The sequence below is a fragment of the Parasteatoda tepidariorum genome, chromosome 9, assembly GCF_982258835.1.
Source record: "Parasteatoda tepidariorum strain Cologne lab strain chromosome 9, Ptep-v5.0, whole genome shotgun sequence".
Taxonomy (NCBI): Eukaryota; Metazoa; Arthropoda; class Arachnida; order Araneae; family Theridiidae; genus Parasteatoda; species Parasteatoda tepidariorum.
Window position 1 is genome coordinate 105,093,649 of NC_141763.1, and position 14,681 is coordinate 105,108,329.

At 27.8% G+C, this 14,681-nt stretch overlaps 1 protein-coding gene across 10 annotated transcripts in view; it reads right to left on the reverse strand.

The window, feature by feature from the left end:
* PGAP1 (GPI inositol-deacylase) overlaps nt 1-12,102 on the reverse strand; it is a 79,044-nt gene extending 66,942 nt beyond the window's left edge. For 7 of the 10 annotated variants that reach the window (XR_011638023.2, XM_071186834.2, XM_071186835.1 and 4 more), the window contains exons 1-5: nt 11,782-12,102; nt 8,482-8,549; nt 5,442-5,462; nt 2,632-2,785; nt 1,241-1,283 (exon numbers count right to left, since the gene is read on the reverse strand). Coding sequence is in view for 9 of the 10 variants with exons in the window: in XM_071186834.2 (XP_071042935.1) it covers nt 1,241-1,283; nt 2,632-2,785; nt 5,442-5,462; nt 8,482-8,549; nt 11,782-11,922 (427 nt within the window). In the remaining variant the exon portion in view is untranslated. Of the gene's footprint in view, nt 1-1,240; nt 1,284-2,631; nt 2,786-3,544; nt 3,687-5,441; nt 5,463-8,481; nt 8,550-11,781 lie in introns of those variants that run through there. The other 3 variants (XM_071186837.2, XM_087152552.1, XM_071186838.2) reach the window with 3 other exon arrangements.
* Between the last annotated feature and the right edge of the window lie 2,579 nt (nt 12,103-14,681).

The following is a 14,681-nucleotide window of genomic DNA, read 5'->3' on the forward strand; positions in this document are numbered from 1 at the left end:
TTTCCAGGAAATTTTGTTTTTATACTAATTTTTCTCCACTTCCTCAAAAATATTGAAGGCAGTAAATAAAAATTTTGGAGAATAAAAAGCATGGAGGTTTCACACATCGGCTGTTTTCTGTCTTTCTCAATACATGAAATTTTTTCTTTATCTTTTCTATTAAATTTTTATTTTTCTGTTTATAAATACTTTTATAATTATTGGGTCAATGCACCTTTTAAATTTTATTTCATTTTTATAGCTGTATCAATTTCACAAATGGTCGACATACTTTGCGGCTGGCCTCCCACACCCTCAGGTTGTTTTGTGATGTTCAGCATTTTTCTAACCACCCAGAATAACTTTTGATCTAATAATAGGATTTTTACATATTAGGACTTAATCTTAGCGGTTTGAGGGGGAGATTTCATATTTACTAATTAGTTAAAGGAGCGAATACTTTAAATTACGAAGTGAGGTACAAAAACGTACTTATCTGAATACATTTTTTGACGGATTATGATTCCTGACCCTTAAAATATAGGGCATCGCCACAATCTAAGGAATACAGTCTTAATAATTTGGTCAGGAGAGCGATCGAAAGTCAGGACCTCTTAATGGTAATGCTATTTTTTGCGTATTTCCCCCACATCACAAGAACTTTTTACGCGAATTGAAACATTTTAGCCCGCAATTATAAAATCCGTTTATCCAAAGATAATTTCATGCAAAATGATTTTCAATAATTTTTTTTTTTACTTTTTTGTTATGAATAGTCGAAAAATGCTTGAATTGTAAATTGGTAGAATAGTTTCTGAAAAATAAATTTAAAAAAAAATCAGACTTCCTTAAATCCGATTATTATGTTAAAAGTTATTCAAAGTCCTTTATTTTTTGCACTCTACAATAATCTGATACAAAACCAAATGTGAATACAGTAATTTAACATTGCAATGTATCGAAACATCACAATGTTTGATTGGCGATGCATTACGATGCTCAAATCTTAAACATCGCCCAGTCCTAGTAGTAACTTAAAATGAAATTAAGTGTTTTATAACGATTGAATATTAAAAATTTATAAGATTGTTATTTTGCTGAAACAAAAAAGGATTTGAAATCTTGGAAAGATGATAATTCTGATGAAATTTATATGAATATGTTTAGTATCAACATTATCGATTTTAAAATATATATAGTGTATGTTAAAATAGAATAATTTGATTTTAATTGGATTCTTAATTTCATATTGTTTACTTACATGTTTGTTCCATTAAAGTTCCACCGTAAAGCCCAGATATTTCCTGAAATAAAATTATTTTTAATAATGACATACATTTAATTCCCGAAATTCAACATATGCTTGATAAAGTGAGTAAGAATAATATTAGTAGAAAAAAAAAGCTCTGACATTGTAGGACTTAATGTATTGGAACTAATTTGAGTAATATCAAGGATAAGGTATCAGGGTGCGTAGCCAAATTACTCAACAAAAAATAAGCACCTTTTAAGCACTCAAAAAATATTTTCAAGCACTTTAAAAAAATATCATAATCAAGCAGGGTAGGAAAGCTTTTGACAATTTATGGTTTTATCTTGTTTTAACCGCCATGTCAAAAAAACAAAACCTTTTTGCATTGTTTTTTAATCATTTTATTGAAATTTTGAATCATATAAAACGAATGGCGTTTTCATATGCTACGGACTGACAAAGGGAAAATTGAGCACTTTTTAAAAACACCCAATGAAAAAAGCACCTTTAAGGGCTTTCAAAAAATGAAAATAACCACTTTTTAAAAAAGGTATACATATGCTACTAAGAATTAAACACAAATAAAGGTTCAAAAATGGATACACTATATCTTTGGTTCTATAAATAAGGACTTTTCGTAAAAGACAAAATGACAGGAGAAATTAATAAGATGAACAAGTTGCAGTAAGATAAAAAGTGATTTAAACAATAAGATACTTTTTTGATTAAATGACTTTTTTTCTTTTGACATATTCGTTTTCCAGCTTTCTCCTATTATTTTGTGTTTTGACACAGATGAAGGTATTTGTTAATAAAACTGAGACTAAGTCCATTTTCATTTCATTATTTGCTTTCGAAAAAAAAAAAAATTTTAATATTTTATCAAAGTTTACGAAATTCTGAAGAAAAAGATCCCTAACTGAAGAAAAGATTCCTAACTTAGACCTCTTTAATGAAGAATAAAGAATAACTTTTAATAGAACTTTACAGGAATAGATAAAAAAAATTAGCTTTTTTTCCTATAACCTATTCTTTTATCCGAAACGTGAAAACACTCATAGTTAGAATTTAAGGAAAATAATCATGTTGCACGTCAAATTAATGTTCAAAAAATTTTGTGTTATTAAGTTTTAAATTTTTTATAGTCCCACAGAATTGCAATAATTGTCATTTTAAAGTTTTGCCAAGAAGAGAATTTTTCTTGAAAAAAAAAATACTACTTTAAAAACTGAGACCTGAATTTACGAAAAAAAAAAGTGATTTATAAAATTTTTATGATAATCTGAGATGCAGTATCTTTTTTTTATTTGATTGAGTTGACACATATTGACCTATCAGTTTGTATAGTAGCAGCTTCTTAAAGAGGTTAAAAATAAAGCAATGAATAAATATAGATTTACTTCATTAAAATTTATTGTGAAAAAATTAAAATGGTTAGAGGAATGCAAAGAATGTCCCATTCTCAGAGCAACAGATGCCAGGGATCTAACTTGACGATGACTTCCAGCATTTCCAGGTATAAACAGGACTGGAATTCCAGATAATTTCCCATTTCTGTTTAAAAAAAATAATTTAAATAACATTAATAAACAGGAATACAATTTTGCACAGTTGTGTAAAGTTTTTTTTTCAGAAATCTTTATAGCTTAAAATTCAATCTTAATATATATGTGTTTTAAGTATAAAGTAGAATTTCTCAAACTGGTTATTGCAAAATAAAAAGTACATGCATTTAAAGAAATTAAAAACTATCACATATATATATCCTCATATTAATATATGAATTAATGAAATTACAGTATAGTTAAAAAGCAAAAAATTAATGTGCTAAAAGCACAGATGAAAATACAGAAATAGATATACAATAGATTTGGTTCAATAAACAAGCTCTTTTTGATGACACTACCTCATGTTGCAGTCAGAGTGCACTAAAGATGATGCTATGATTTACTTTTAGAGTTAAAAGAGAAGAAAATGTTATTTTAAGAAAAACAAGCAACTCAAATAAACAAACCTCTTCTCCCATTTTAAAGCTAACTAAATTTTATGATATAAAATTAAATGCAAACCTAAACAAAAAACATAATTGTTTATTTATTTAAAACAGCTTAATTAAATAGTGGTAATAAAATCATTCATAATTGGTAAATTTGTTTTTACACATAATTATATCAGTTGGGATAATTTTTATAGACATCAAATTTTACTCATAGAATCGTCTTTTCATGACGTCAACAGAAGTGGCATTTCCACACACACACAAACAAAAACAAAAAAAACTGAAATTAAAATCATTATTGAAAAATTATGTACCTTCAATCACACTTTTGAAGTCAATCGAAGTAACCTCTAAGAATGACCAACCCCATTTACTGTGGGTTGGAAACCCTGTGGCAGAATTTTCTTGGGATTTCTGCGACAAACCTCTCTAGCACTAATATCTTTCTGCAAGATGCTTTTAATAATAACAAGTATGCATGTTACTAATTGAATTTGAAGTAAGAGAAACGTTGCGTTCACAATAAAAAAAAATTTTTGAATAAAATAAAAATCGTATTTAATTTTTAAATGAATATGCAATGTTTTTTTTTATATATATATTATTCTAATACAATGGCGAGATTCTCCCATTTTGTACGAAGAAAACACACTAATTATTTCTTTTTTCGCATTTCGTAAAACATCATCTCTCAAAAAAAAATTACAAATCTTGTAATCCATAGCACTGACTGCTGAAAACAAGATCGACGGCGAAATCACGCTGATCGGACTCTTCAAAGGGAGGGGTGTTACTAAATGCTTGTTTCGTTTCGAGATTCGGATGTTGTAATAAATAATATCGTATTTAAAATATAGGATTTTAAAGACTGTGTGAAATACATGACCCCCCCCCCCCAAAAAAAGAAAAACCATAGAATCATTGTTTTAATTATTCATAAGCATGGTTCGAGTTCCCCATATTGTCAGAAATATATCGGGATACTTAAAAATCACGGGAAAATCAATATCAATAAACTGCCGAAAATACAATCTAAGCACTACATGGATTTGTGGTAGTACCGGCATAAAGTGAGAGCCTCAAAAAGAGATTATTTAATAGCGCAATTTAAATTTTACGTGTCGAAGTAATATTGACTAAAAAATAACAGGAATTTTAAAAATCCCATGGAATTCAGTAGCATAGCACATTTAACAAAAAGCCGAAAAACGGTGAAATCGTCACAGTAAAAGTAAATAACTGATTTCAGTTTCGAGTATAATTAAGCTGTATAAGAAACATCGGGATTTGTTTCGCTTAAAAATACGAAAATAGAGCGTGGATTAACAAGAATATTGGCGCAAAATAAGCGTGTCAAAAGAATGATTTCTGGAGGGAAAAAAATCATTCAACATTTCTACATAAAAGAAATTTCTTTCCTCTGTGATGTGCTAAAAAGGCATCTTTTAATTATAATTTTAGAAAAAAAAAATTTCTGCAGAAAAGAAAACAAAAATTCCTTACTTCCTAACAGAAAACTCTTTCTGCAAGAACTCAGCAACATTCTGCGACAATGTCGCTGTGTCGCCGCGATTCTGCCACGGGGGTTGGAGAGTGGTCGCTACCGAGAGGTTTTACTGTAATAGAATTTTTCGAAATATGGAATGACTCCTAAAAATTAAGCTTGGTAGATGAAGAGTCTTCACCTACCAAACTTAATTTTTGGAAGCCATTCCATATCTTTACTCTTTATCTGTTAAATTTAATTCTTGGGAGTCATCCCATATATTGACCTATAAAACCTATTTTTAATTTATTCTGTAAGTATAATCAAGCAGGGAGATTCAAAAGTTTTAATGTACTTGGGGCAGGACCAAAAATGTAGGGAACTAGTTTAAAGTAATTCTGGAAAAAAGTCTGAATTTTTTTCTTCACATTGACAATGGCAGCACCTCAATTTCATTCAAAACCAAAAATATGATGTACCTTAAATACTAACAAAAAATATGGTTATTACATTGAAAATAATATTTAATTAAAAAAGTTATGTGTAAAGATAATAAGATTAAGTGTAAAAATAATGGTAAGATGAAAATATGATAAGTCAGGAGCAATGTATTTAAGAATATTTATTCCACCCAACTTAGCATTATTCGAAATATTTTCTCTCATTAAAAAAATTAAAGTATGTTAATAATTTTAAAAGTAAATAAAACTGTATTGAATACTTACTCGATTTCTTCAAAATATTTCCTGAAAATAAAAAAATAAAATTTAGATGAAAAATTGCAGTTCAAGCTAATTTTCTGAATATATTAGAGTACCACTCAAAAGTTTATTAACATTCTTTTCTAACCACGTTTAACTGTCTCAAAATGCAATTTTAGAATTTCTTTTTTAAAACCTGAACTAAATAGTAGCAGGGGAAGGTCCTCCATAATGCTGGTGTCATTTACAATAAATCAAGTTTTATAGTACAAAATAAAATTTGGGAGAAACCCCTTAGCATTTTGAGTTTTCATTCCAAATTTACAAAAACTATTAAGAAAATTATTAGACACTTTTTAAATTTTCAAAATAGTCAAATTAGACTTCTGTCACACGTTACTAAACGTGATTTAGAACATAATTAAAAAAAAAAAAAATTCCACTCATGCACAGTATGAAAGGATTAGTTTAAATGCTCACATCTTGCACAATTTTTTAAAAAAAAATTTTCAACTTTTAAAAGGAGATTTTTGCTTTTGACTAAAATGTTGAAGAATTTTTTTTGAATATTTCTACAACTGAAGTAATAAAATATAAGACAATTTTTTCTTCTTCCTTTTTATGAAAATGTGGATATTTCCATGAATACTGTAGCTAGGTTGATCAAATGTTTTGTAGTTCTTACATGTGATAGCCAATATAATCGATACAAGTTATTGCTGTATTGTTTGGCATTCAGTGCTCAAAAACACTCTTTTTTGTTCGTAATTTATAAACGATCCTTTAAAAAGCTTTAAACTGTATGGATTTATAAGAGAAATTGCATCACTCAAACACCTGTAAAGTTGTAAAATAGTTCTCTTAGTATTTCTTAAGAAATTTGAAAAAATGCAAAAATATGAAAGTGTCTCTTCCATTATTGTAGGGTAGTGCACTTTTTCAAAATTTGATTAGAAACAACAGTTATCCAACAAAAGTCCTTAAAATAATTGATTTGATTGAGTATTAAATTTATAAGTTATCTAAATAAATTTAATTCAGTTATCTAGTATTTGTTGAAATGAACAAATCCAATTGGGGCAAATCTGCAGCAATCAAAAATTAAAATTGGATCTATACTTTAGTGCAGATAGTTGATTTTATAAGCAACCAACAACCTCATCCAATATTCCATTAAATAATAATCAATAGATGTCAATAATTTTTATAAAAATCATGGAATTAAAATGTTCTATAAAAAATTTGGCCTTTTATTAATTATAATTGTTTATATCTATCAAAGCATGTTCAAGGAATGTGGATCAGTTACGATGTGGGAAGGTTTCAATGAAAAAACTAGGACTGATATCAATTCAGAACCATTCCGATAACCATTCAGAACAGCTAACATGAATTCAATGGGTTAAATTATCCAGTATGAATTTTGAATTATGCAGTATGAATTTTGAATTATGCGCAAATCCAGTTTTAAAGCCAATTCATGAAAACAAACAAATCAGATAGGGTTTTTAACTGCAGTATAAATGCACCTAAAAAAAATACACCCTACTACCCTGTATTCAGCTTTTTATATTTTGTTAATTGGCAAATTAGTTATGGATACATTTTTTAATCATTTTTGCAAACTAATTGTTAGTATATGACATCTATCTCCCTTCTACCTTTATATGCTCTTGTGTTTTATTTTGAAATATTTTTGCATGATTAAATTATGTTTAAATGAATCAGGCCTTATTTTTTTTTATTGCTCCTCACACTATAGTATTAATATATTTCGCTTTGACTATATTTATACAATATCCGATAACACTAAGTTTGCGCATTTAGTCATGGAAGGTGATGACGAGATATCTTGTGCATTGTAAATTTTTGAATTATTAATTAGTTTTTTTTTAAAGATTTAAATCATTTTAAAATTTGTAATTTTTCTTGTTCTCTTACTTAATATCCTTTTTTCGTAATCTTTCTTTATATTTCTTGTGTTATCTTTCATTATGAACTTGCAGCTAATGCACAATTAATCAAACTTAATTAAATTTTTCGTTTATTTTTTTTTTTTTTCTTATCAAGTAAAATGAAAAATGTTTCTTTGGTAAAATGAAGTACAATATAGAATTGTCTAAGTCATTGTCTAAGTTTGACTTACTCAATAAGACATATCTATGAACAAATAATCTTTCTCAGATACCACAGATCCTCATTCAGCAGCCTAAATCCCATATGATTCATGAAACACTTAAATAAACAAGGTTTTTAATCTAAATTATTAAACAATGTTAAAAACTCATGTCTCTCATTTTGCAGCCTGAATTTGAAAAATTTTCACATAATTTTTGAAATTCATACTTAAATAATATTTAATAAAAGTAAAAATCACTAATTTTTACTTCTAAGAATTTTCAAATTAAAAAAACTTGTAGCAGTTATTAACCATAAAATTACTTGTAATAACTATTTACTTATGTCTGACTATTGTAAGTAAATTATGTCATTTAGATACCCATTTTAAGATAAAGTGTCAAATTTAAAATCTAGTAATTTAATTGGCCTTTTAAAGATAAACAGGCTTAAATAATTTATTTTCGGAAAAAAATGTACTTATTTTATAATTATATTTGCAAATGTTAAATTAAAAGTTTTACAATTTTTAACAAAATATATTGATGTTTATAAAATTTGATTTGTGGTTAAACTCACTTTAAAATTTTTATATTTCTTAGCTTTACAAATTTTCATTGAAATTAAACAATTTTAAACCAAGAGTTCAAATATTATTTACATAAAAAAACAGAATTTAAAAAAAAATATGCTAGAATTGAAATATTTTTTTTAAACAATACTATAACTAATCTAATGTAATTGAATTAGGAATAATAACTTTATCACAACTAGAACATATAAGAACTAGAACATATAAGAAATAAATCTGAGTGAATGAAATGGTCAAAAAATTAAAAACAAAAGCTTGACATTTTGAATTCACTGTGTTTTTCTCATCTTAACAGTGAAAATAAATATTAATATTTACAAACTATATAATATTTTAAAGAAAATTTATGCCTACCCTTCACCGTACACATATAATGCATAGCGAGCAAATTTATTGAACTGATCAGGTTTTATAGGGATTCTCTGAAATAAATAAACACATTTTAGTACAAAAAACTTAAATTCATAATTGAAGATAAAAAATATCTCATTGCACAGAAACATGAGTGGCCCTCATTGTCAGGGGTTTTTAACTGAGGGGTAATTTAAACTAAAAATTATAAGAAAATGGAAATTTAAAGTTTGTTTTTCTTTTAAAAAAAGTTATCTATTTAAAAAACTAAAATCATTAAAAAATTTATTAATAATATCACTCCCCCCCCCCTGAGAAAAGAGATATTTAAGGAGTTGAGAATAATCCTAACAATGTAAATTTTTGTAATAGTGATCAGCGTTAAACTTTTAAAGACAGATAATTTTACCAGTGTCTAATTATTATTTAAACAGTGAAGTAACTTTTTTAAAAATGAAACATGACTGAAAAAGCAGTGTTTTTATGGGATTATTTTTACAAAAAAGACAAAGAGAGTGCATTTATAGGGATCAAAGGGCTACCCTTTTTTAAATGAAAACGCTTGAGGAGAACACTGTATGGCACATTGTAATACTTGAGTTCAATGGATTTTGTTTTGTTTTGTTTGAAGGGATACACTTCAAAAATTCTCTTTAATAGGTAAAATACTCCGAAAAAAAAATTTAATAACAAAAAATAACTTATGTACTTCTTTTAAAAGTTTAAGAAATGTTTTGTTTTCAATAATTAAAATTTCTTTAAAAAGTAAGTTATTATTGGTAATTTAATTATTTTTTATAGCTAAAATTAGCGTGTATAGCCTCTGGCATTTAAATAGTCAATAGCTGTGCGGTCTCAGTCTTCCAGTCAATAAATAATTCAAGAGTTTAACTATATCAGTTAGCATAAGAAATTTTATTCTGTATTTCAAATTAATTTGAATAAATTTGAAAAAAAAAATGCAAAAATTATAATAAGGCTACTTATTCAAAGTCAAATCCCTTTTTTTAAATTTTTATCAAAACATGCTAAAATTAAATATTGTTCAAAGACCTATGTCAGGAAAAATTTAATACATGCTATTCTCTAATTTTATTGAAGACAAAGTGCACAAAAATTAAAATGTGCTTTTAATTCAAAAATATTATGCATATACCTTAATAATTTTACTCTATTTAATTTTTAGGATAATATGATATTATTTATACTTGAGTAACAATTAGAAAATTAGAGTTTAAAAACCATATTTATTTCAGACCCCAAAAGCAAAAGAAATATTTATAAATATGAATAATATCTATACATCTTTTTGCAGTCTGTTTCACAAACAGGTTGTACCCACTAATTTGATTATAGAGTGAATTCTGAATCAGTACCTGATGAAGACAACTATCCTCGCAAAAAGGTTCTTTATTGCTGACAAAAGTTTAAAAATAAATGTTGTGTATCGCTCGGAGAGATATCTTTTGAGTTGGTCTTTCTTTGCCTTTTTTCTTTTTGGTTATGAAAAGCAACTTGAAGCTTATTTTTGCATTGATATCGATACGGAATTCTTCCCTATATCAGGGATGAAAGACTTCCGCGAAAAAGCAGAAATCCGCTTTTTTCTCCCAATTTTTAAAATTTCCGAACATTTTCTAAAAACTAAATTTTTTGGGGAGTCCAATGCGAGAAACCCAAGCCGCCCGAACGATAGTCAGACTTGGAACGAACTTTTTCTCCCCTGCAGTAGCCTCCTGAGAAAATAATCTTCAGACGAAAATGGGTGGAGCTTTGATAACCGCGACTTCCGCTGTAGAGTGAAAAGGAGTCTAAAGTAGTTTCGTTTCAACCTCCAATATTCAATTTCTAATTTTTTTTGGTCTGATTTTCGGAATTTTAAATATTAGGAACTGCGCCGGAATCTGCTAAAATCTCGATTCTTAATCAGACGATTTTAATATCTAACAACGATTTTCGTATTTAACTGATTTAAAAGTTACTTGTTGCGATTTTTTACGTGATTTAAAAATCGTACTAGCAATTCCCTCAATTCAAAAATCCAATATCGCGATTTGTATTCCCGCGAGTTTGAATTCCAACGTCGCAATTCGTATTCACGCATTTTTAAATCCAATATTGAGATTCGTTATCACGCACTTGTAATAGCAGACAGCGATTTTCGTATTTGTAAGGTATTTAAAAATTACTCATTGCGATTCGAATTCACATGATCTAAACATTATGCATCGGGATTCTTATTTATGCGATTTAAAAATTCAATATCGCAATTTGTATTTTCGTGTTTTTAAAATCTAACAGCGCGATTCATGTTCACGCGATATTAAGATTCAAATTCGCGACTCATATTCACGCGATTTTAAAAATCCAAAATCGGGATTCCTATTCACGCCATTTTAAAATCCATTATCGTGATTCATATTCACGTGATTTTTAGATCCAAAGTCATGATTCCTATTCACAAGATTTTAAAATCCAGTATCGCATTCCATATTCACGTGATTTTAAAATCTATTATCGCGTTTCATATTTACGTGATTTTAAAATCCAAAATAGCGATTCATATTTACGCTATTTTAAAATCCAATATCGTGATTCATATTCACGCGATTTTAAAATCTAATATTTCGGTTCGTTATCACGTAGTTGTAATAGCAGGCATCATTTTTCGTATTTGTATGCTATTTAAAAATTATGCATCGTAAGGTAAGAGGTAAGTTTTCTCTTGAATTAGTTACTGTAAAGATGTGATATTGTTCATTAATAAGTAATTTCATAGTCGTGACTTCCTAGAATTGCTTAATTTCCTTTAGTGATCAAAATTTTAAAATTATATTTAAAAAAATTTAAAGTTAACTGTCGAAATTTATCTGTCACTTTAAATATTATATAAAAATCTCCCGGCATAGTTAAAAGTTACTTTTATATATGTCATCAATATCACATAAAACACTCCCCCCCCCTCCTTCCAGTGATCTGCATTGTAAAAGTTCAGCTTCTTTTATTTTTGTACACTTTCATGCCTGCTATATAAGCATTAAGAAATAACTTTTTAAAAACCAGCAGAAGTAAATACCAACCTTAAATATATTTATTACATCAAACAAATAAATCAATGTGTTTGGGTTATAAAATTGTAACCTACATTATAACAGAAACGGAAAAAATATACACACCATTGTGAGAAAATTGGAAAGAAATATTCCGATAGTATTAAATAATAATCAAATATAAGACGAGTTTACAAAGCAGGTCATGAATAATAAATTGATTTATTATTTGTATATAAACTATGGAGCATACCATATATTCTGGGTATTCAAACATGTATGTCATCTCGCACATATTTTTTTCACGATGAGAATATAGTTGATAGATTCCGAACACTGCGATTACAAAGCTTAATACCGGCAAAATGAATTTGTTAATAATCTGAAACTCCATTTTTCGTAATTAATAAAAAAATATTGCCAGATTCCAAACTTAACGAAATTTATCGATTAGTTAAATTTTCTTAACTTGAAGCTTGGAAAATAAAAATGAATTTTTAATCAAGTCAATCAAACATTTTTTATTTCTTAAAATATGAAATATATTTCATAGTTATATCGAAGACCAACCGCAGGTGTGTATGAATGAGAACCGGATAAATGGGAAAATATTTTCCAGCGAAAAATTCTCCAATCAGCTTCTTGTTTGCAGGTGGAAAGAATCCCATCCAGTGAAAATGACCCTTAGAGTGGCCCGGACGACTTAAAATTAGTAATTTAAAAATTTTCTTTTCATTTTTTAAGTATGGATGGGTGGTTCAATGTAAATAATAACAAGCGTCCTTAAGCCGGAAGAAATTTAGAAAATTTCCGGTGTATCCCTCCGCTTATGTTATGACTACGAGGCGATGTGTGAACAAGCCTAATATTCTATGCAGTTTTGTTATTGTAATTTGGGTTCAAATCTAAACATAATTGTATTCATAAGAGCTTTCAGAAATGTATTCGCGATCGCAACGAACTATAGGGGGCGTTGTTGTATGAGACGCTTACCTGCGATTTCCATATGAACCGTCATTCAGTTACTCTGGAGACGTCGTTAATGTAGCGTGTAGCATTGAAACGTTCCTTCTTTAATGTGGCTTATTAAATTTAAAAAAGAAAAATGCTTGATCTTCTTTCTTGTACAACCGAAAACAAAATGGTATCTCTTTTTATTAGAGAAGGAATATCCAAAACACATCGGAAAAATATTTGTACATTAACAGAAAAAAATATGTATATTCTTATAAGAGTTAAAACCTAATGCCCGAGAAATAGTATTACTAAATTTAATGATATAACATGAAAGGCCCATTTAAACTTTACATTCTATAGTTTTAAGAATCATATTATTTCAAAAATTAAAATGAACAAAAAGTATACATAAGCCTCATAATTTTATGAAATTTAATTTTGTAAACAAAGTTTTTTGACAACAATTTTTATCAAGAAATTTCAAGTTTCAATAAAAATCATTATTTAGAAACTAAGAAACGTAAAATAAAGAATGCTGACGAAACAAAAAAAAAAAAAAACAATTCTTTTTTGTCGCCATTTTTAGTGCTACGAATATTCGTCTTTGGGATTTGCCAAAAACAAAACAAGATGCAATTTTATTTTTTCAGGAGGGAAATATTTTACCGAAAAAACGAAAATGTACCAATTCCACATAAAACTTTATCTTGGCAAACGTACGTTTTGGAAATGTTATTTCATTTGGAATCTTATTCATCAGAGTTCATATGGCGATATGATTGTTTTGAATCTATGCTAAACTCTATATCGGCTCATTTTCCACCGAAATCCAACTAACTATTTTGATTTTAAATAAAGTGTTTTATTTTATGAACTGTCGCAAAAATTTTAAGTGTAGATTGGCGGCACTTAAAAACCGCCAAATCTGTAGCGGCGGTGGCGTTAATACGTCGTAAGTACCGAATTTTTATTCCATACTTTTCTGAATCATATTATTTCAAACATTGGAATATACAAGAAGTATACATAAACACATAATGTTATACCATTTAATTTTTCAAAAGTATTTTGAGAACAATTTTTATCAAAAAATTATAAACTAAAAAACGGAAAATAAAGAATTCTTAGGATAAAAAAAACGATTTTAAGAATTATTAACATTGAAATAAAAACTTTCATATTGTTTCTTTTTTTATTATTCTCATAGTTCTTAATCAGACGTAAAAAACCATTCTGTAGAGAACCATCATCAAATGAAAAAAAAATATTTACAAGCAAATTTTTTATTGTAAAAATCATTGCACTTACCTGATTTATGATTCCCGGAGAATTCCAAAGTGATAAGTTCCTTGTTTGAAAACTTAATTCTCAAATAATAGATACATAGTTTATACCTTCATTACTTTTAGATAACATACTACACAGCAAAATTTTATAATTGATATGAATTTGAATATGTAGCTAAAAACAGAATAGCTGAATTCTAGTTGAACTTATTCTTACAAAATTAAAAAAAACTTACCAAGAAAACGATTTAAATTAATTAAGAATCAGCACAAATGGCACTATTTCAAGTAACTTGGATAATTTTTTATTGTTGTTTTCCGAATTATATGGATACAGAAATATATACTATTCTATAACGAAGAAGAATATGCTATAACTATTACAATTCTGTATGTTCTGAATTCATATTTATTCACTGGAATGACGAAAGCAATGTTGACTTCACTTTAATTCGTAATGAATTGAAGACAGAAGAAATGCATTTTACCTTAATACACACATCTGTAACAGTATCCGAAATCGGAAGTCATCAGTTGCAAGTTTGTTGATAATAGAAATTAAATATTATTGAGGAATTTTTCTTCAAATGTTTGGCGTGTTCTGTTCCTGAAAGATTTACTAATATTCTGGAGATTTTTTTCAAGTTCTTCGGCCTTTTCCTTAGGGAAATTTTGTTTCTTATTTGCTGCTAAAAAATGGCGTCTGATTCAGTCAATGACTTTGATGGAACTAAATGAAAACGTGATAAATTAATGTCCGATATTTACAGGCTCCCGCTAGACGGCGTACTCGAGCGTTGCGATCGCGAATTGATTCTCAGAGGTCAAAAAAAATTTGGAAAGTTAATATCTCTTTGTGAATAATTCTTAAGTTTTGCCATGTTTCGTATTTTATCCCTTATTTGGCTAC